This window comes from Liolophura sinensis, chromosome 1 (genome assembly GCF_032854445.1).
Source record: "Liolophura sinensis isolate JHLJ2023 chromosome 1, CUHK_Ljap_v2, whole genome shotgun sequence".
NCBI lineage: Eukaryota > Metazoa > Mollusca > Polyplacophora > Chitonida > Chitonidae > Liolophura > Liolophura sinensis.
In genome coordinates this window covers 24,343,508-24,366,619 of record NC_088295.1, presented here as the reverse complement: position 1 = coordinate 24,366,619, position 23,112 = coordinate 24,343,508, and the positions used below count along the sequence as shown (strand labels likewise).

General features: G+C 39.3%; 1 protein-coding gene across 1 annotated transcript; it reads right to left on the bottom strand.

Moving 5' to 3' along the window:
• Window positions 1-350: 350 nt before the first annotated feature.
• LOC135461708 (UPF0764 protein C16orf89 homolog) lies at window positions 351-14,352 on the bottom strand. The gene is made up of 7 exons (XM_064738909.1): window positions 14,289-14,352; window positions 7,323-7,478; window positions 6,653-6,803; window positions 3,950-4,067; window positions 2,842-3,001; window positions 1,833-1,952; window positions 351-1,263 (listed from the first exon to the last, which is right to left on the bottom strand). Exons 1-7 carry the CDS (start codon window positions 14,296-14,298, stop codon window positions 1,097-1,099), a joined length of 882 nt encoding a protein of 293 aa, XP_064594979.1. The 5' UTR covers window positions 14,299-14,352; the 3' UTR covers window positions 351-1,096.
• Between the last annotated feature and the right edge of the window lie 8,760 nt (window positions 14,353-23,112).

Genomic DNA, 23,112 nt, shown 5'->3' with positions numbered 1-23,112 from the left:
CTTACACATGCAGCTAAAGACTCACTCTGGTTGTCAAGGCCACATGTCAAATGATTAAGTGTCTGCGCCCGGAAACCTGTGTCAAGAACGAGACATCTTGTACAAACTCGCCAAACTTAGACGTAAGCAATTACGTTAATGGCAGGCGTGGGCTGTTTGCAGCGACCTGATAATTAAGATGATCATCTGCCGAGGTGGAAGTAATATTATTAATTTAGACAGTTGACCGGAGTTAACAGACAACTTGACCTATGCACACGGCCAGTGGGCTCTATCCCGGGGAGAATAATGGTAGGACAAGGCTATTTTCCGCCACAGGCAACAATAAACAGGAAGAGATTGCGTGTGGGACCTTTTTCTCATCTTTATTATGTTACTTTTTTCACATCATATTCATTCTTTTTTTGTCGATAAACTGAAGTGTACATTATACATAACCTTATTACACTGATTGCATTGCATCCCACTGATACACTGTACATATATATCTTGCGCGGAGTACACAGGATACTTCAAATTCATACATACATATATTATGCAAAATAAATTGGGCAGTTAGGCAACTCCTTGTTATAACAGTCAAACCAGTGGGTGAAAGGAAAGAATAAAAAAAAAAATTAAAAATATAAACATATAGGAGATGAGGTTCATTAAATGTATATATGTGTACAATGAAACGGTGGAATGGCTGTAAGCACCTTTTATAATAGAGGCAATTATTTCTTAGCTCTCTCAGAAGAAAGAAATTGTCCTCCAATGTTGACCACAAGAACGAGTCTTACCTTTTGGAGAAGATACATGTGTAAATGATAGTCATGTCAGGAAGATATGTTGTAATCAAAGTGAATTAAATTTCAGAGGCGCGCTAAATTGTGAAAATTGATAACAGGTTGATTGACTCATTATTACCTGAAGACTGATGTACATAAGGTAGAGAGGTGTTTTCTTTAACTTCGAGTTTAGTATGAGTCTGCCAGCAGTAGCATGTACCTTTGATTAAACGTAGGTCGTAAACATTAAATTCTCCCAAACAAATGAGTTCATGTCGTTTTTTTCTTCATTCTTTCTTTCTTTGTGTCTTTCCTGTTTCTGTTCCTCATTTGCCGGCAGCCAGTGGTGACATCAGGTACTCGATGATGTAGCGAATGTACAGTGCGACAGCGCCCCCAGCTACCGTTGTGCGATGACACAAACAACCGTTCTCCAGTGACTTCTCTTCTCGTTTTACCCGGCTTCGCTTGAATTTAGAATTGCCTACACGAGCTGAAAATCATGACAAATACTTCTGTACATTGTGGTAAGATCAGAAGTTTTCATAAAAGACATAACGAGTCATAGTAGTGAATGTAAACCAGTAAATGTGTTCATGGTACATGTATAATGTACCATGCTAAAACGGGACAAGATTATAGAAGCCTGTTAAATGTCGATGTCTTGTCGTTAAATTGCACATTCATGTGTTTTATCGACTGTGCCTCCTGTTGTTATTACCTGTGTGGTCTAAGCACTGAAATTTAAAACTTCGGCAAGCCACCCTGCCTATTACTTATTTTTCCTTCTCGCTAAATCTTGCTTGAGGAAGCTACCGGAAGTTCTACCTGCTTTCCAAGCGTATATATACAAGTATCGCCTATGAGTGTTATGGGTTTAACAGTGCATATGCACATGCCTGTATCTATAAATATAATTCCTGCTTTCGGTATTAATATATTGTATATTATAGCTTAATGAAACCCGCTTTAAAGGGTTTACATCAAAACAATGTCGATCTACGTCACGAGAAACAGGTATGCAGCAATGTTTCCAGATGTTCTGTTCGTATTGAACCTTACCTAGTCCAAACTCGCCTGGCTGTATTACGTAACACCCGCTGTGATCTTGCCAAGATAGAATGGTGTCCAGCCACTCGGCGGTGAAGAATTGACGATATCCAAGCATTCCACACAGGGCAGCTGGTAGACATTAAACAAGAGTTTCAGCTAAACAAATATATTCCTATTTATAAAGTAGATATAGGGAAATTGTCCATCAGGCGATCTTTGTGTCATATGTTCCCACTAAAAATTAAAGCGCATTGGCATTCAGAACAATTTAGCAAATATTATACATTGTAGTTTGGACATGAAGTTATATCTGTCTATATCGTTACCGCTGTATCGCTGTGTCCTTCACAAATTAAAATTGGAACTTTAGGCCAGACACGAAGGGATATCTATTTTTTCTTGCAAATAGTATATATGTGTGCGAATTAGTAATCTGGTAAACACGGGTATACACGGCCGAGAGAAAGAAAAACTGACGAACAGAGGGACGAACAGAGGGACAAACGACAGACAAACGGACAGACGGACAGACAGACAGACACACAGACAGACACACGGATGAGCTAACAGACGGTGGGAAAGGCAGACATATATACAGACGGACGGACAGAGTGACAGACACACAGAGGGACAGACACACAGAGGAAAGAGGGGCAGACAGACATGTAGACAGACGGATGCACAGACAGACGTATAGACAGACGAACAGACAGGCACACATATAGACAGACGGTCGTTCATTTTATAAACGCACAGATCATGCATACAGCGGATGAGGGTTGCACGTGGTGAGGTTAAAAGTTATGGCAACAGGGATGCAAGTGGCTGACATTTCATGTTAAGGAAGACTTAATTTAGCCTATCAATTTCTATGTTGAAATATATACAAGAAGTTTGAAGCAGATATTACACCATGCAGGAAAGGATCAAGCCGCCGATTACAATATCTTCAACTTGACCCGCCCCGGAACGGAACTGTATCCGGCAGGCGATTGCCAGTGGTGACATTTTAACTAACCTTGTTCCATGAAGAGGTCCTGTTTGTTCACTGGGTAGTCAGCGTCGGCTACACGTTTAGCCTCAGCCAGCATGTTTGCGCAGAACGCTCCAGCCAAGGCGTCCGGGGGCTGCTGTCTGTTCTGGACAGCCTTCTCTGTCATCTGAGCACCGCAACCAAACTGGACGGATAAACAAAAAAAGCGTTTTATATTGTTTTATACAACAATAAGTTTTAGCTAACGAGCTGACCGACGAACAAGTTCATATTGCAGGAGTGAAGGCCTAAAGGGAAAGCGGTACTCTTCAGGGATTGATTGCGAACTCCCGTATTAATGTCATAAAATGTCGCGGAGTGTACTTGACCAATACGAATTTGATGAGGCGGTCTTCCTAATAACCTCAAAGCTATTTTCGCTTGCGATGGCTGACCTTCTACTTGTTTTTTAACTTTTCCCATGAGACTGGCCTTTCCACAATTCTTCAAGCCCATGTCATATTCTACATCTGAATAAGCTATGCCAGTATTATAAAGACCACTGAAAAATATTACATATGCTAAACGACGTTACATTGTGGTAATTTCGTTGCCAACAAATATTATATACTACTGTACATTGTATATTTTGCGTTGTATTCATAAAGAAGGGCCGGCCTCTATTTTTTTAGCTCCACATCGGGGACGGTAGATCCAAGGTCAATCCCGGGTCGGGTCACAACTAAGACCTTAAAAGAGGAAGTCGTAACTTCTTCGCTTGACGTTCAGAATTAAGGCGATAGCGCAATGACTGGTTGACCCGTATCAGTATAATGGCTCGGCTGGTACGGCTTACTTACCTTCGGTAAGTCATCTCAAGGGAAGCAGCACAAGACAAAAAAGCAGTGAAAATCCGTCCTGCAACAAGGAGGCACATTACATACACTCTAAAATTGTTAAGTATGACGTTAAACCCCAAGCACTCACTCGCTCACTCATTCACCGTGAAAAAGCAGCAACTTTTCCCATCTACTTTCATTGAACACATATACACTTACCACGCACTGTATATTTAGTCAAAAACAGTAATCGAGGCCTATTCCCTGGAAAAACAAGTCAGAACATATCCTAACTAAGACCATTTTGAGCGTACCTGTTTTCCTATTTCCAGGTAAAATACTTGATGGGACAAAGAATAGGCCTGATAACCTGGTTGTGTCATGAGGCGCCAGCAGTGATCGGATATTGTACAAGGCACAGTCGTGTGAGGCCTGAGGAAGAAACACGGGCGGATATCAAGATATGAAGAAAAAAAAGCTAACAGCGGAATACAACAATTTTTTTAGCTTCATAACGTAGAAATGCGTGTTCAGTGTTTTCGTAATCCTCATGGATGTGATATTTTCCCATATAAAATGGGGATGCCCATTTTCCAGCCCATTCTCCAACACTCAGCCCAATCGCACTATTACTTACATAATAATTAAAATGTTGATTTGTGTGTTGGAGATGATAAATGTGAGTAGGCTATTTGTTGACGTAGGTTAAAATTGTAATGTCTTTGACACCGACTCGTAAACCCGCAATCACAAGACGATATGTATCGTATCGATTCATTAAATGAATATGAAAAACTGTTTCCCACGATTCGAATTCGTCTAATGGAATTGAAACGTGACATGCACTATATCACGTGACTGTAGCACTCGAAATGTAGCATTGTCTGAACACGGCTTTAGCAACATAGACTTGTTCTATTTTCACCTCACTTGTCGAACTGATCAAGACGATACTACAAACTGTACCGTCTATAGACGAAGCTTATAAATGGTGAAATACGGCCTCGTGTCAATTTGCCTTAGTCAGGGTACTATTTTAACTCTTCATGTAAATGTTTAAGTAGTGTAGGAATTTACACTAGTAACCCTTTAGCACCATGGCTTGACCAGGATAAGGTAAAAAAAATCAATGCAGGGATGTCAGTTGCAGTCTAGTAAAGGTCACTGGTCTAGAATTACCCTACGAATGCTGTGTTGTTAGCACATTTAATAAAAAAGCACATGAAATCAATGCAAAGGCACCAGGCCTAGAGGAGTCCCGGTATATACCGGTTTATACAGGCATGAAATACAAAAAGTCAACAGCATAGAGGGTAAAACGACAGTGTGAGAGTTTGCAAATGGTCACACCGAACCGGTGATATACAGCCTTTTGTCAATTTACCCCAGTTTGACAAAGCCAAATGTTCCTTGTTCCAAACAGACTTCTGGTGTCGTTAAGAAATAGTGAGGCCGTGTAGCAAGTGAACTGTTTCGATTCTGTGCGATACCACACAATTTGGTTGATGAAAAGATGAGGCATGAGAGTTAATTTTTACTACTCTTTAGATGAGTTATGATGAGTAGTATCGAAAATTGAATATAACTTGAAGTATCTTCAATTTAGTGACGATTACATTGCTATTCTTATCTTAAGGAATAACATTTTAAATGATGGCAAAGGTTAGATAATGTGCTTCAAGTATCACGAGAAAACCTCCTTTCCAATCGATCCCAATCATTAACATACTACGTGCTTCTCTCTCGCTCTTATTGACCTGTTTTCAGTCCGATAAATGTAAGGGAAATTTGTTCAAATCGGAGAGACAATTGTTCCAATTCAAGAAGCTGGTCGTTAGTCAAATTTTCTTGCTTCAGTTACAGCCAGATTTATTCCAATCAACGTTCCATTGCACAGAAGGATAATCTTTCATGGACTTTATTTCCTTTGGCAAAGATGTTTTTGTCGCAGGGTGTTCTTTCAGTTCACAAGAAATGTCAGCGTCTTCCTGTGCCTTTGATGGATTATTTGCTCTATCAATCAACAATTTATTTGCCTTTTGACCACTGCCCTATCGTGAACCCACAAGTCAGAACGTGTTTTCTAACTACTAAATCCGCTCCTTTTTTTGCAGCAGTAACAAAAGCCTGACAAGGACACTGAGTGTTAAACTAATTCTGTCGTAATCTCCTCGTACACTTTGCATCAAACAGGCTCCACTGGGATTCAAGATTTTCCTTTGATCTTACATTGCGTACTTCTCTATAATTAGACAAAAGCCAGCTCAGTCTTTTATTATACCAAATCACTTTAATGTCTCTCTCTCTAACATTTATGCACGATTTAGATTCCCAGGATAGGACTTGATGTTCACATCCATACTCCCTTTCAAATCCTTAGGCCCTCTAATTCTAGTGTCGGGAATAGACCCATCCATGCAGTTTGATAGTAATGGTAAAAATGTCATCTAGTCCGACATCAAACTTGTGAGCTACGAAGAGACGGTCCAAGCCATTAATTGCAAGATCCATTTCCAAACAACGTATAGCACCAGTTATCAAAGTAATATGTAAGAAATAATACATAGAGAGAAGCAGTCAGCGATGCAGGGAAGTACATTTTCTAGGAATAAATCCCATTCTTAATTCTAACCGGTAGTTTGTAAGTAGTTTCCAGGTCAAATACAAATATGGGCATCTCACTCGCGCCTTCATTGCAGTTGTTCATATAAGCATCCTTCCCTAGTCACAGATTAAGCGGAATTAATTTACAGTACAGTCACAGGCCTTCAGAGGTCCTGAGCGCTCTGTCCATAACATATATACATATATACCGTTGTCATAGACACATTGAGAGAATCCATTTAATTGGTGAAATTAAAATAGATGAAAAATCATGTAAAGTTAAAGCAAATATATCAGACTTTACCCATATTAAAAAGTACAACCACATGCATTATTTTAATGTTTATTAGCCACTTGAAACAAAATGTTTTAATTCTAATGAAATAATCAAACCGCAATGTAACAAAATTTACCCAGTTCCAAAAAATTCGGCAAGACAGTTATCAGAATCCTCTTCATGCATAGCTTCGCCTTCTCCGCGAGATGGTACCACAAGGGCGGGGTCAAGGTCACGACTCGGCATATCTATTTCCCAAAATCCTTTGTTTAAAATTGCTCCGATTTCTGTATGATAAAAACAATATTTCAGTAATATAATTTCAAGCAATGTAAGTGCCTTTATATACGGTGGATGAATACTTAAGAACATCTTTTATTAATCTATGCAGTTGTCGGACAATGTTAGATTTGATTTATCTAATCTGTTTTACGCCGTACTCAAGAATATTTCACTTATACGACGGCGGTCAGCATTATGGTGGGAGGAAACCGGGCGGGGCCCGGGGAAAACTCACGGCCATCCGCAGGTTGCTGACAGACCTTCCCACTTACAGCCGAAGAGAAAGCCAGGACGATGTTAGAAGAAATGTTTTTATTGAGCAGCTTGAAAATGACAAAAGAAACTCATTTCTGGTGTAAGTATAAAATGGAACTATTACAAGAATCCGTCACTGACAATAATCAGCCTATAAGTCTGCCATTACAAGAGTACGAAAGTACGAATTTCACAGCTACTTAATGATGGTGGAAAATGGCTTGCATAACCCCAAAAAGAATAATCATAGTGTGAAAGGCTTGGCATACTTTGAAAGTAAGCTGGAGCATTTTTAGCAATGTATGGAATGGCCGAGTCACTAATCTCTTGCGCCGAGAGTTGCATCTCCTTGATGGCATCTTGACAATCACGACGAAGTACAATATCACTGTCTTCTAATCGACGCAAAAGGACCTTCAGCTGACCTGCAAACAGATCCAAATAATGTTTAAATCGACAATTCCTACACTGTGAGGATTTCTGTGTAACAGTTGTATACTATACCAGACCTTAGAGCTGAAGCCTGCAAACAAAAGGACTGAACACTGAGAAATTTACGGCTTATTAGTAAAAAGTCTGTAACCAAAAGTTTCTTCGTATCAACAAGTTGCGTTTCTTCTCACTGATGGCATGATATGTATGATCTATGTATAGGCCTATTCGGCAAAAGTGAATAACCGTGGCTGGATGAGTTAAGTAAATTTGTTGACCATTCAAGGGCTTACAACTGAAGGTCGATACTTTCAAAAGTTTGTTCTCAGCATAGTTTTAAGAAGTCAGTCTTGTGTTTCCAACTCAAATTTATTATATGCTGCTAAGGCAATCGATTTGTTGTTATTTTTAGATTGCTCTTAAGGTTAAAACCAACCCCATTGCCACCTGAGGCACAGCAAACATAAAATAATGGCTTGTTTTTAACGTCTATAGAATTGAGCTTATTGCTTTGTTGACTATCCCGCCCACAGTTGACGTTACATTGTCTTTCACAATGGGGCACTTCGGCTGATGTATTAGGTAACTTCTCTCAGTTCAGAGGTGTAGGCAGGTTGTTTAAAACTGCTCGAAGGGCGAGTAGGGATAGAAATACTCGTAAATTATAGTCTTCAGTCAAAGTCTGTAATTTTGGAACTTCCCGTTATCGCCTTTGGCTGGTAGTGAACTTTGATCGGGTGACAGTTTCTTTTAAAATATATTCCTTGGAGTTCATTACTTCAATACTTTGCAAAGTATCTTGAAAATGGGAAGCTTTTTTCAGTAATTTTTTAATGGGCGCTATATTCTACAACAAATGTAATTTATAGCAATGATCAAAACAAACAATAATCATGGTGGCAGTATTTTAAGCAGATTGATTAAGAACTGCTTATGGTTGTTTCCGTTGTATGTGCACATGTAACAACATGGGCCTTTGCTGCCCGAGTGATCTACCCTCATTTCAAATCAAAATGCCTCGCCATATACTTTTCTAAGAGACTAACCGCATCTCAACATCCGTGTGTCTTGACGATGTCCCCCGCAGTATAAGTGAAATTTTCTTGATGATGGGATAAAATGTCAGTCAAATAAATCGATGTTTTCATAATTCAATCAGCAGAAGATCTAGTTTAACAAATATAACACATTACATTTCATTTGCATTTAGTCCGTTTGCCCACAGAGTTAACTGCTATCCCTTAATTAGTACCATACTTTCTGTCGAATTTAGTGGAATATTTCTTGAAGCGTTTGGCGTTGGTGTATGCATCGCCGCAGACAGGAAATGTCGTCCTGAACGCCAGCTTGTATTAATGATTTTTTAACCAACGTGCTTATATATTTTGATTCTCTGTAGGACTATGATATATCTCCATTCGCTTAATGTATCCATGAGGTCAAAGTTTGGTTTTGTTTTTATTTGTCCTTAATTCATTTGGTTATACCTAGCAATTATGTCAAAATGTAACGAATGCATCTATTTCGAGTATAGGTCTGTAACTGTGAACACCTATAAAATAATAACCAACGCTCGATGAATTTCCCCATACAAAATTCATGTCGTGAATGATTTCAAGTGCTCCAAAACGTAATTAAGGACTTTCTTGATAACCTTAATATGGCAAAGTGCGTAAGTTTATTTGCAAAATTCCATGCTTATGTCCGAACTGTATAAGGTGACAAACATCCTGTAGGCGTCCAGACAGCGCGTCTGCTATACAGTTATATATCAGCAGTGACTGGAGTTAAGGTGGGACTTAAAGCCTGTTCAATGACCCGGGTCTGTTTGAACAACGCCTAGGCGAGAACGCGGATAACGTCGGCCATTACACGCTGACATCTCTCTCCGGAGACATGACTTTAATGGCCGATTTCTCCCAGGGATGCTAAAACAAATTATTGTAGTTTGTCGCCATCATGCTTGCCGTCCACAGTTAGCCTGGTTTATAGATCCTTGATTAAGTGCTTAATGGTTTTTCAAGTCTGCGAGATCGAGGATTGAACACGGCGTAAAATGAGCTGGACATCTTGAATGGCACCCAGGTCGCGCTCTGATCTCCATACAAACGGTGACCGGAAAGGCGAATTAGCCGCTGTGCACATCGATCTGGCCACAACATACGTGACTCCTGCTTTGATATAACTCTTTTCTAATGGTGCAGAGATAATGACATACTGTCCTCTCGGTGATCAACGTTCTCCATTCCTCCTCGAATAAACACATCATGTTTTACGATGGAAGAAGAGTGGTTGGTGTTGATTCACCATCTACCGGATGGCTGAATCCGACACGACCAAACCAAACAGCGAGACCAGTGCAAAAAATGGCTTGGGTGAGAGGAAAAGCTAAACTGAAACCGTAGACGTCATGATGTCACATAACTAAAAATGATTAAGCTTTATGTAATCATTTCAAGGCTAAGTAGGCGGCAACGATGGCCAGGTGGGGGAGGACATGGGTCCGTGTCCCATAAAAATTCAACTTATGTTTATATACATCCCTTTATATTGACTGATGACTTTTAAAGCTCAGTGTTAGTGTCATTAAAAATACATTGTTACTCATGATAAAGTAATTAAAATTTTTTCGGAGGCGATTTTATGTTTATTTTAATAAATGAACTACATGAAGCAGTGTGAGATGTTTTTCGCTCAACAATGATTTAAGAGAAAATGTAAACACCCCAACTTCAAGGATAGGAGAGAGTTTAATCCGATTTCAAGAATGGAAAGAAAACCAAGTCATACACATAATTGCTTTCTTACGCGCTAAGGTTTATAGGTATTATTTTCAAAGATGCAAAGGAAACATATTAATGATATAGCATGCGTTTAAAACATAGAAGGGCGGTTATCGTCAAAATTTATTTATCTGAACACTTGTTTCAACAATATGACGGAGGAATGGTTATATAGTTGGAATAAACCGGAGTGTCCAGAGTAAAACACAGCCCTTTGCCAGATCCCTAGAAAATCGCCCCATTTAATGCCGCATATTCCGATAACATTTTCAAAAACTTATGGTAATATATGCTACTTTAATGGAATTAACGGGTTTAAATCCTCAATACGGACAGGGTGTATGAAAAGGTTGATCGACTATACAATATACTAAAACACAGGATTACTGAAAAATTAACACAAATTGTACTTAAACGGGTATCAATTTTCATGTCTGGTTTAAGCGATGAGCGGTACGAATAATGAAATGAATTTTGTTTGTCGCCGAACCGCATGCACAGAATTCAAACTCCTTGTACCATTCCCGTACCTGTTAATTCCTGATTGCACCTGGTCAGTTGAAGCGACGTAGAAATGAACATTGGTAATATTGTGTAATACTAGGCCAAGGTGCATAACTGTTATAAAGGTGACGTTGCTAACTGGCTGAGACCTCCTGCTAACAGTCAGTGTAAACTACATCTTCTGAATGCATCCTCGAAGACTCCCAGTTACATTTTTGTAACTATTTTCCCTCTAGTTTTTACCGAAAAATGGTTCACTGAAAACAGGAGTTGAAAGTTTGATTTGAAATATACTGTATAGACCAGCTTACCCTTGTCAAGCTGTGCGCAGGGCTCATTTACTCTTTGCACATGCCACTTTGCACTCAGTGCTTAATTACTGGTGAAATTTCAATGTTAATTATTATCCAGATATTAATTAATACTTAACGTATGTTTAATCACTGGGCAATGGTCCATTATCCCTCATGTGTCCCATTCTTATCTAGTTTAGTTCCTTCAGGAATGAATAGTATATTATATTTCCCATCATTGTTATAGCTGTGCCATGGTCTCTATCAGAGCACACACATTTGGTGTGTGCCACGGTCTTCTCTTTCCTGCTCAGTTTACTCTATTATTTATTTGATTGTTGTTTTTAATAGTTAGCCAACTGTCATCAAGTTCTTGGTTGTTGGACCACAAGTTTCTAGTTTTACTATTATTTATTTTTTGTCCAAACCGTGATTGGTTGCCCCAAGCTTTATCACTGAGATTTTAAGTGCAGGTCAACTATGCATTTTACGCACATATAATTTTGATAATAACGCGTATCTTGCATGTCAAAAACTCTGTTGAATTGGCCACCAAAATGTTTAAGTCGATATAAGAACATTTAGTTGGCGTAAACTGAATCTGATGGCGCTACATTACTCATTTAGAAAGTCATGTAGCAAGACAAAACACTCACTGGAATCGTGCTTATCCAAAAGCTTTCAGGACACATAGACGGAGAAAAAGAAAAGGATACTTACGGTGAATATGAGATATTAGGTATCACATAAAAACGTAATTTATCGTTTAATAGAGCGATTTTCTTGGCAGTAAACAGCCTGTCACGTTACCACCTCCCATACCCATAGAAATTTGGCACAATTTTTGTTGTAGCGTATTGCGAAATGGAACCCCATGCAGTGTAATAGATAGTTGACAGATCGTAATGGAGTGTAGACTAACTCCATGAGGAGATAAATGACATCATCGCATAAATAAATATTTCAATCCATAGAGATTTTCAAAGCTTAAAACCTGCGTCCAAAGATCCATATATACGATATATATAGTGCTCGTCAGCTGGTGGAGGTCAGTCTATTAATTGCAGGTTATCCATTTCTTAACAGGGCAGAGCGATCCTGTTAGCCTGTAAGGGGATTGTCATATAGTGTCAAAAAAAAAAAAACTACAAACAATTTCCCGTTCTGACACTACGTCGGTGCAATATACATTGGAATTTACCATTAATATGGATGCCTATCAAAACAAATGTGGAAGCCATGCAGTGTGAAGCAGACAATAATATCATTACATAGGCCGATTATCTAATGTGTCTCTTGATTTGTTATTTGACCTCCAAAGTAGTGAGCTTACAAACCTTATCTTGTAAAGCAATTCTGATCCAGCAGGATGCAGTATTCCTAATGACATTCGCTGATGGCCTGTATTTGCTAATATGGAATATTGCCCTGTTCAAGTTACCTATCCAGAGGGTCTGATTTAGCCCCGGTTAACATGTTATTTACAAGTCAGCAAGTCAGTCAGTTTTGTTTTTGTCCACAGAATATGTCATACATATTTTTCATTTTTGTAAGTGGCGACAATTCCACTGAATATTCCATTTCAACGCCTAAGCCTGTCCGGGATTTAACTTTGTGCAATTACACCCGTTTTACGTATATAATACTTCTGGGTTAAATTATTTAACGATCGCAGTATTCACCTATAGAGAAACCAAATTTGACGTTCAGTACTTGGAGGATTTGATGTTCACAAAATCTAACAAAATGCAGGATAAGATGCAGATATATGTCGTAAACTCAGTTAGATATATGGCCTCAGTATAATGCCTTAATCCGACCAGAGAGCGTGTTATATTTCAGTGGCTTTCCCAGAACTACGCCAATGAATAGATAATTAAAGACGAATGATATTGTTGAAACGTTGTGGTCTAAGCGTCGGAAACGAAACACGGAGTGATACGAAGCCTCTGAATTTGTGAAGCGAACGGATAGCTTTGGTCAGGCGGCAGTTTAACACGAGCCAGGGGACTCTCATCATCTCAGAGATTATCTGCTCGTCGGTGGAAGATTGCTTTGGATGGGGACTGACAGGACTAGATTAGCACAGATGTGGTCGGGCCACCAATGGACTTAGCCCGCGAAGCAACAGATACTGTTCTTCTCACTGGGCTCTGAATTCTATTTCTGCCAATAAAGACAGATTCTGGAAACAAGAACGACGTATGAATACCAAATGGGGAGAAAACACTTGGTTCCTAAAGCAAGTACAAAGGCCACAACAGGTAGCTTGTTGTCGACTACAACCTGACCAGGTCAGAACAATGAGCTCACCAGTCTGAGTGAAAAAGGAGATTCGAGTAACTCGGGCACAGTAATCCTCGGACTTACTGACGAATTTTAAATGAGTCCAAGATAAATCCGATTATTTCAATTTGAGAAATCGACAGCGTGAATTTTCGCGTGAGACAGCCTCTAATTTGAGTTCTGAATAAACCCTGCATTTGCTATAACTAAAGCTCTCTTCTTTCTGTCTCGGTGCGGATTTTCTCCTAAGCTGTTCGCCATCGTCATGGTAATGTTGGATAAACTTGGACTAAAAAGGCACACACTGTTTACTATCAGCAGACCTTATATTTATTATTACATAAAATGCGATATATTACTATTCCATTCTGAATGAGAAATCCGTGTTATAGGCACCACTATATACTTAGTGCTATATACACGGTTTTACTGTCCAGTAGATGGTCCCTCATTGTCAAATATCTATCATATGTCTACATAATGGGACATGTACATCCATATTTTAATATCCATTCTCTGCAGCAATGGCGATCTCTCGGGTGACGCGTCTGATCCAACGCTAATGAATTGCTCGGAGATAGCTCTGATGATATAGCTGTTTTCTGCTGAATCAGAATAATATATCTTTGCCCTCCGGCACAGTTCTGCCGGTTTTCAGTATCAGTTGTAAGTGATGTCGAATATCAGTAACATTATCATATATAAACCGAGACAAGCAGCGTTATCGCATGATTCCAAGTTCACATGTCCATACTCTGGTATTTCACTAAAGTACCTACGTTTCGTGAGTTAAAATTAAACAAATAGAACATAACATTTTGTAAAAGTTACAACCAGGTAAATTGCTTCTGCAGACTGGAAATGCATGTTGTAAGGCTATCAAGGAATCTATAAGCTTTTTAAAAGAATACATAAAATATCAGCCTTAAATACTCACCGTCTACCATTCGAGTTCCTATGACAGCATCTAAATTTACTTCCTTGTAATTTTTCGCAAAGTAGCGTAAAATTCCCCGAAGAGCTGAGATGGACCTGAGGAGTTCGGACTCAGCAGCTGCACCATCTTCTGTCAAGCCGGCGACAAAACTTCCCAGGCAGACTAACCCAACAATCAGTACACTCAAATGTAACACACGGATAGCAAGCATGTTTTGCCAGAACACTGTCCAGTGAGCTCAGAGGCCTTCTGTCTACTGTCAAACACACACTTCCATCTTGTACAGTAGGCAACAGTGTTCATATTTAAGCCCCCGAATTCAAACAACACACCTCAGTTATAAGTGCAAATTGAAAGACGCATGCGCGCGTGGGAGCCGTTTGAACGGCGGTTATTTAATTGGTGGACGCCTGGGTTGCGGCAATATATTGGGGGCACTTCTGTCGGCGTCTCCTCTTGCTTTTGCCTCGACCATTTACACGTGCTCTAGCTTAGCAATTTACCCAGCCTCCATGGCATTCCATTTCGGAAAAGCCGCTGGTAATAAAGCCGAAACAGACACTGCATTTCGCAGATAATCGCTGCTACTCTAACTTTGCATTTTGTCCAATTAAGCTTAATGAACTCTACCTGCCGAATCCAGAGATGGACTAGCTTTGTTTTATGGCTTGGATCGTACAAATTACCCCAGAGAAGTACCGGGTATAATAGGCTTACGGATAATGGTTTGGTCAGAAATGTCCATATCATTGGAAATACCGGGAAATTGCTGGTTTCCAATTGGGGAGGATAGGACTGGACCTGTCGGAAGTGCTAAAGGTGGCAACCCATTCACGCCCTGTCAACTCTCCATCCTCTATCCCCACGGCAGCAGCATTCTCATGTACGAGTCAAAGTGCTCCCCAGGGCTTACGGCACTGAAGTAGTTCATTGAGTCATTATCAAAGGAATACCTGATACCATGTTAAACAAGTTAGGGCAGTGTTTGCCTGCACAATATCAGCCTTGGTCTGGTACAAATCACTCTATAGCGCTCACTGTTTGAAAGGTCCCTAGAGGCGAACTATTGTCTCTACCCTTCAGTCCAGGAAGCCGCCTTATTGAGGATAAGAGCCGGAATTAGCCGATTCCTCTCGATTATTGCCGATCTATCCGCCTGAGGGACCTGGTGGTCTATACTAAAGCAATCATGGTCAATTTGTTCCACGGGGATTGTCCTGTTTACAAGTCCTCGCTGAAAGTTTGTTGAATTAATTTTGATCATCTCTCTCTCTCTCTGTCGAATATGGGCACTGGGATACTTTAGGCACGGAATAATACAGGGTACTGATATTTTAAAAGCAGAAAGGCGAATATTTTGACTCCAAAGTAGGCATAACAGCATGACATACAACATTGGGATAAAACGAACTATACGGAAACAGTTTTGTGTTCTCTTGTATGAAGTTCTCTTGTATGAAGAGATCAAAATTCATGCAACCAGTGAACACATTTTAAATGAATTCAATGGCTTATTTTGTTACATTGTTAATATCAAGCCAACCAAAAAAAATCTCTCCATGTAGTATTAACATTGAAAGTTAAGTGAAACTAACAGAATACCAATTTCACGAATTCATCAGGACACAGTGATAATTCAGTGCAAACCTTAATTCATTGCCAAATAGGCCATGCGTGCATGAATTGTATGAGATTTCCATTTTGGAAGGCTCTTATCGCATCAAATGTAATAAATGTAGAAATAAAAGTATTTTCGTACGAGAATATATGGAGACAAATATATATGCATGTATACAGAAATCACCAGAAATGAAATGTTTCCTGTTTTAAACATCAAACCAGCCACCTAAGAAGCATTATATATATATTTTAATTTTAATTGTATTACTCCCATGGTTGTTCTCATGCTAAGGACACCTGGCACGGGTGGGCGAGCGATAATCAAGGGCAGTGACGTCAGAGGTTCGTCAGGCGTTAATGGTAAAATTCATGTTGTTAGTCCAACAAACGGAAAATTATATTCTAACATTAAACCATATACCATGAGTTACTAAACACTAAATATGACGTTTAACGTATGCGATTTACTCAATTTCTTAGAAACCCTATATACGTAAAGGGGCTCTCACACGAAGCCGAGTTCGGCCGATTTTTTTCTGTTGTTTTCTGTTGTGCCGACTTTACGACAAGAGGGATAGTTTCAATTTTGACATCGTGAATCATTTCGCCTTGTAGCATTTGTTGAATCCTCTGTGTTGTGTGGCGATTTCAATTAACGTCACATGTTATTACAGCAAAAATTAGTGTGTCCAAGATTCCACCAACCGTCTTCTCTCCAAGTTTCTTAAATTGTACATTGAATACACTACATACTTATAAACAAATATTTATTAGAATCTCTGACTGTCTAATTTACAACTGTGTCTAAGGCCTCTCAACCTCAGGGCTAGGGCCTTGTCTTCATGAATTAGATCACCACGTTAGATATATATTAACAAATGCAATCAAAGCGTGAGTGAGATACATATTTTTTGATCGATACTTATAAACTAGCGCTTTCCAAAATTACTGAAAATCTATGGCTGGTTCTCTTCGCATGAATCCGTCCTAACTTTTTACCCTGTGGTTTGTATTGAACGTTGTTTTGGAAATTATTCGTCCGTAACGGCAGGTTTGTTTTTGACGGCTGGTGTACGTGTATATGCGACTGTCTGTGTTGACAAGATCTAGTTTACTACATTAAAGTGTACAATAAAGCACTATTTGTCTTGGCGACAGAAGCTGAGCAGGCTATAAGCTTTCCGCTGATTTCAGTCAAAATGTTAATGCATGTGTATACAGATTTATTTGTTAGGCTAAATGCAAAATTCGAATTAACATGAAAGACCTTATCCTAATAATATCGCTTGTCTAGACAAGGAAAGGTAGAGCACAACATCAACTGACGGACAGTCATTTACACGCCTGAAAGTACGCCATTTCCCTTTAGCAGACGAACAACAATTGACAGCTAAATGCTGCAGGTTGCTTGGAACGTGGCCACTGCCCAAGTAACATGGTTAATTTTATTTCCCACCTCATCCGATTCACCACGATGCAATAAAAACGATTGGAAAGTAATTTCTTAAGAGTCTAAAACAAGGAATCGGTACTGCTCAAACTTCTGTACTATGTAGTGCTGATAGGATATTTTAAAGTACGACACTAAAGAGAAGATGTAAAATCAATGTAATCAATTTGATTTGAGCTACACTACCAAAAGATCAGCGTTTTGTTCTCTCAACATGTATTAATCCACCATAGCTTGAGGGGTTTTGACCACTCACAAGCTAGCACATTCTAGTGATGTTTATTACGTTTTTCCGACTGTGGAACCTGATGTTATACTTCAAGTGGAGGAGCAAATTTATCTGTCTTCAAGGAATGACTATTTTAAGAATGATCTCTAGACAGGCGATAGTGCACGCGCCTCGTGCAGTGAAGCACTTATGTCATTGTTAATTTCCTACAATCTCGTCTTCCAAAGCATACTCCAAATGTATGTTATAGGTCTCGAAGTATTCATCTCATAAGTAGTTTTCAAACTTTAATTATGCCGTGCTCTTTATCATAAAAACTTGTACATTTGCATCTGAATAATGAAATTCTGGCAAGTGTTAATTTGATAAGAACAGGTCATAAAATACAAAGTTAAAGTTGTTACATACTGAAGACAGACTTTGTTAACGGGGTACTAAAAACTTCATCTCTTAATACCGTTACCGTTTGGGTAACGGTATAGTAACAAATGGTTCTTCTTATAGTATTTATTTTTATGCCGTGTTGTTTATTTTACTAAACCTATTCTGTCAGTTTCAGAACATAACAATGTGCCTCGTTTTACTATTGTATTATTGCACCTGCATAAGGTGCTATAATGTGTACCGTTTTACTATTGTCTTATTGCACCCGTATAAGGTGCAAATAAAATATACAAAAGGTGCAAATAAAATATGTCGAACGAAGTGGGGCCAGCTGGCAATCATTGTTGAATGAATTTGGGTGTGCATTCTCTGATGAACTCATACTTCCTGGCCAAGTCAGCAATGTCTTACGGTCACAAAGGTGTCTTGTAAAAGTTTTTCATTCTTACAACAAATACCGTCCATAAGTTAAACTCTAGTTCCTGTGGCATACTGACCAAGCCAAGGAAATACAAATTCGAAAAATATCGCTGTTACGTTCTTCAGATAAAAGTATAAGCAGTTTCCGCGAGCAAGACTTCCTGTTCTCGAGACCTAAATTACGTTAGCTCAAGGCACCCATGAATTGGTCAACGTTTCCTCCGTCACGGATTAATGGCATGATTTAGATGATCAACATTTTCCGTAAGTTAATTTAACACCCTGCACGGTCCTAGGTTGCGAGAATCGATTGAACACGTGAGCGTGGTATAAACGAGATGAAACAAACTGTCTAAGAAAACCGCCATACAACGTGACATTTCTGCATGAGCTCTGGGGAAGCAAATAAACACGAGAATTCCACAGCTAACTTTATTTAAACAAAAGTTTCTATCAAAGTCCATTGATGTACTGACCAAAGAGTTTATAACCACCTGTGTGTAAACAAAAAACGGGTTGGAGGGGGGGGGGTGCGGTGAGGGTGAGGAGGGAATTATGACCAAGTTGATAGAATCGGTTAACGTCCCCCTCCTCAGTGATACTTTGAGCTAACGTGCAGTCACCTCACGTATAATCAGCGTACATCGACGGACAAAGAAAGGGGTACAAACTGCCACTGATTGCCTCGTTCAGGCATGTTTGCTAACAACGGTCATAGTGGATTATACTGTGACTTGTGATCAGCCATCCAAAAAATGTGCCGGCACCACTGGCAATGTATAACGGTGATGATTACCTGATCTCTACTCGGATAGCCCGATCTAAATTTTTCTTCCTCGATTTTGACGTATTGTAAGAACTTTATGGAACGTCACCTCATTTCAACAAGTCATTGCATATTTGGTTTAATGGCTGAACACTTATCATAACCAAAGCTGTGTGGTAATTCAAAAGCACCCAGTAGAAGCTTTGAAAATACAGCAGCCCAGCATTATGGTGGGAGGAAATCGAGCAACCAGGCAGAAACCCGTGACCTTCTGCAGGTTGCTGGGAGATCGTACCACGTACGAACGGAGAAAAAGGTCAAAATTGCATACAAGTGTAATTGCACGGGTTAAATAAGATTGATTAATCGAAAGTAAATAATATAACTGCTGAATATGATTTAGGTGGTTAAACACTATGTAATGGAATGCCTTGCTAAAACTACATGCACTTCATCATATACATCTTTTACATATCCACGCAATCACCCAGGAACCTCTCATCAATGCGATCGCTGTGAGTTCAAGTCCAGCTCATGCTGGCTTCCTCTCCGGCTTCCACCCTCCATAATGCTCACCGCCGTTGTATAATATTGAAGTGAAATATTTCTGAGTACGGCATTAACACCAATCAAGTAGATAAATAAATAAATTTTACATGGACAACACTTTCTATTTGGTTGGTGGTTTTGCCCGATCCATCGTAAACTTAATTAATAAGTTTTACCATTTGATGTGCATAAGTATATAAACCTTTCAAAACATAAATTATTAATCTTTTCTATAAATGACTAACTGTAATAAGTAAATTCACTTTTGATTTTGGTTAATGTTCTCATTCCCTTCCAACATAAATCATACATTAGACTGATGATAATACGAAAAGCGATGATTATTCCTAAGAACGAAAGTCTGACCTTTGTGGTGTATGATTGAGTGTTTATATTGGGCACAGCTTCAGTCTGAGAGGATAAACCCCATGTTTTCGCGATGAAGACGACGAAGTCCCGCTGTCTGATTTACTGTCATACGAGATGATAGGTGGGGGTTGTTGTTGAATCGATCAAGCCGATAACAGAGCCATTCTGTAGTTGTAAGCCTCTCAAATCTAAATACCGTTGTACCGTAGTCACAACTGACAGGTCTGTACAATGGCCATTCATCATCTCAGTGCTTCGGTTTCAGACAGGTTGAAGAATTGGACAAGCTTATAAACGAGTCCTTGAACAGCTTGCCATTCGAAGAGTCTGGTTTTCTCTTTCTTTGTTGGAACCAAGGGCTCTCTACTCTCACCTGAGCACTTCTGTTTGTTATGAAGTTGACATCTTTAATAATCCAAGATCATACACAGAGCATATTGTCTAATATTACAAAATAACCTAAAACGGCGATGTTACGAAGACTGTTGTCAGAATAAAAGCACAAACAGATCATTATCACTGAAAAAAGTGGATTTCCAGGGAACTAAATCCAAACCTTCTGTTTGTATGTTTTTATTGTGTGAAAGGAATGAGGGACTCGAGGACGAGCTTCAAATAAGGCCCAAAAGACAGCAGAACGCCGCGTTTTCTTGTGTGACGTTGCAGTGCGTTTGTACTTCATGTTTGCTTTATGAACACACACACACACCGATAATCGTGACGTAATAAAGGAAAGAACAATTGAGTTTACAGCTTTGGGCCTTCTTGATACAGGCGGGAATTCTCCAGTGCTGTGTAAATCACGTTGATCCTCAGAGGATTGATGCATGTGGCATCACTTTATTCAGTTTCACACGGTAAATCAAATCATAGCTTGAACGACTACAGCCACAGTTTTTTGATATATATTAGTTATGAAACATGCCCATACTTTCCAGTATCAGCCGCATAGCGGTATGTTAAATTCTTCCTTGGGCTAGTTTGATTATATCTACTGTAAGTTGTTGTACTCGGGTCTGATTATTTTGTATTTCTGGAAACAGCGTACAAAAACGCAAATACAGAGCACTTGTTTTTACTTCATTTTCGTTTTCATGACTTAGAAAGGGAACATTTTTACGTTGGTGACATTTCATGACTGGTCTCTGCTTATGCCCCATTACCGGTGCTTAAATGGTACTATTATCTACCTAAACAGCGACAAGTAATTTTTCAATGCAATTCCATTCGCCATCGAGACATTTGTATTTTACACTGGTGTATATTCCATTGCTTTCTTTTGAGCTTTATATTTTATATGACGACACCTATTCTAATATTCCCAGGCTTAACTTTCATTTTAACTCATTCGTCCCTTTTAATTTCAGTTCAAGTAATACGTTTATTCGATAATAATTCAACGGGCAAGAGCCGCAATGATTTCGACCGAGAACATTGTCTAAACATAATCAGTCTTACAGCTGATTTGTTCCCATGGCTTTGACGGACTATTGAGTCCGTTGTTCCAGAAATCCATTCACCCACACTTTGATGAGTAGGTTTGCGTGGGAGAACGTTTACTCAACCAATGCTAGACACTTTGGCGGGGAAACTGAGCATTTGTTGATGTGGCTGGTATCTCCGGGATCCGTCTCCTGTTAGAATCTCACTCAAAACCAATCTCTGTCTAGATAAACCCAGTAGATCCTCCAAAACTCTTGAACTCCTACAGATGTACAGCCTTATCTGTGTTAACTGTATGCTGGGCTATATCCCTGGATAAATCGTGACCTGAGCAGCGATACGACATGGCACCGTTAATTACACGGCCATATTTAAACCCTTTATAACCACGTGTAATAATGAATGATATCCGATGATAAAGAGAGGCTTGCAGTGTCCATCAGTTCCATGCTACACTACGTGAAACACGACCCAATACTAATATGTTTACTCTTTCCAATGTAATGTCATCACAAAACAAGTTAGGATGAGCGAGAAGCTTAAGTAAAATCTAACTAAGTGACATTAAGTAAACAACAAAGGACACGTCCGTTACAGGACAGATGCGTTAACAGCCATTAACGCGTACAAGCCCATGCCCCGACCGAGTCTTTATTGAAAATACAAACTCCATATTTGCAAAAGCGGAGCTGTATTACTGTGTGAACTTATTTAGGCCCTTAGTTATAGCTAAGTGTGCCACCAACATTAGGTGAAATCGGTCAGCCTACCATATTTTGTGGAGTGAAAGAACAAAAACATTCACTACATTCAACAAAACAACTGAATGAATACTGGACAACAGTAATGATAATATGGAATAAATCTACTTCAGGTCTCTCCAGTGCAGGGAATAGTTATCAGACGCCTCATCCAACATTTGTATTACCACTGACATACGAAATGACAATGCCAAGACAAAGCAAAGACAAAGCCGTATTGATCCCCACACCTCGTGTGGCATTGGATGGGAGTCGTGCACATTAACACTCTGTCACAAACCGCTCCCCCTATGGCTATACGTATTTCACACATTCGGCAATGGGATATATCGGTATCTTTGTTTTTACACTTAGGCGATGCAGTGTGTCTTATCTTTCACTCGGATAGTCTTTTGAGATTTCGGGAATTTAAATTCTGAATTGCATGAGACGGTTACAGGACAAAACTGCATAAGTTTTTAATTTGTTTTGGGATAGGTATAAATGGCTGTTCTGGCGATTATAAATTTTCGTTGTTCTTGGATGACACCTTACAGGAATATCTGGCTTGACACTTACATCTAAACATGTATATTTGTTTTCACACGTCACTTATATATATCGTCACGTTTGATGAGCGGAAAGCGCACCTGAGATACATATGATGATTAATGACATCTTATAATTGGATACTAGATATGGTACACGATTTGTACAGTGAATTCAATTTATGCAGCTAGGAAAATCTTGTGGTATCATTGAAAATTGCTGACTACCTCTCTTTGCTGATTCCGTTCTATTTTCTTACTTTCCTTACTTTCTACGTTCTTAAGTGATCTGTTGTTATTTTGAGA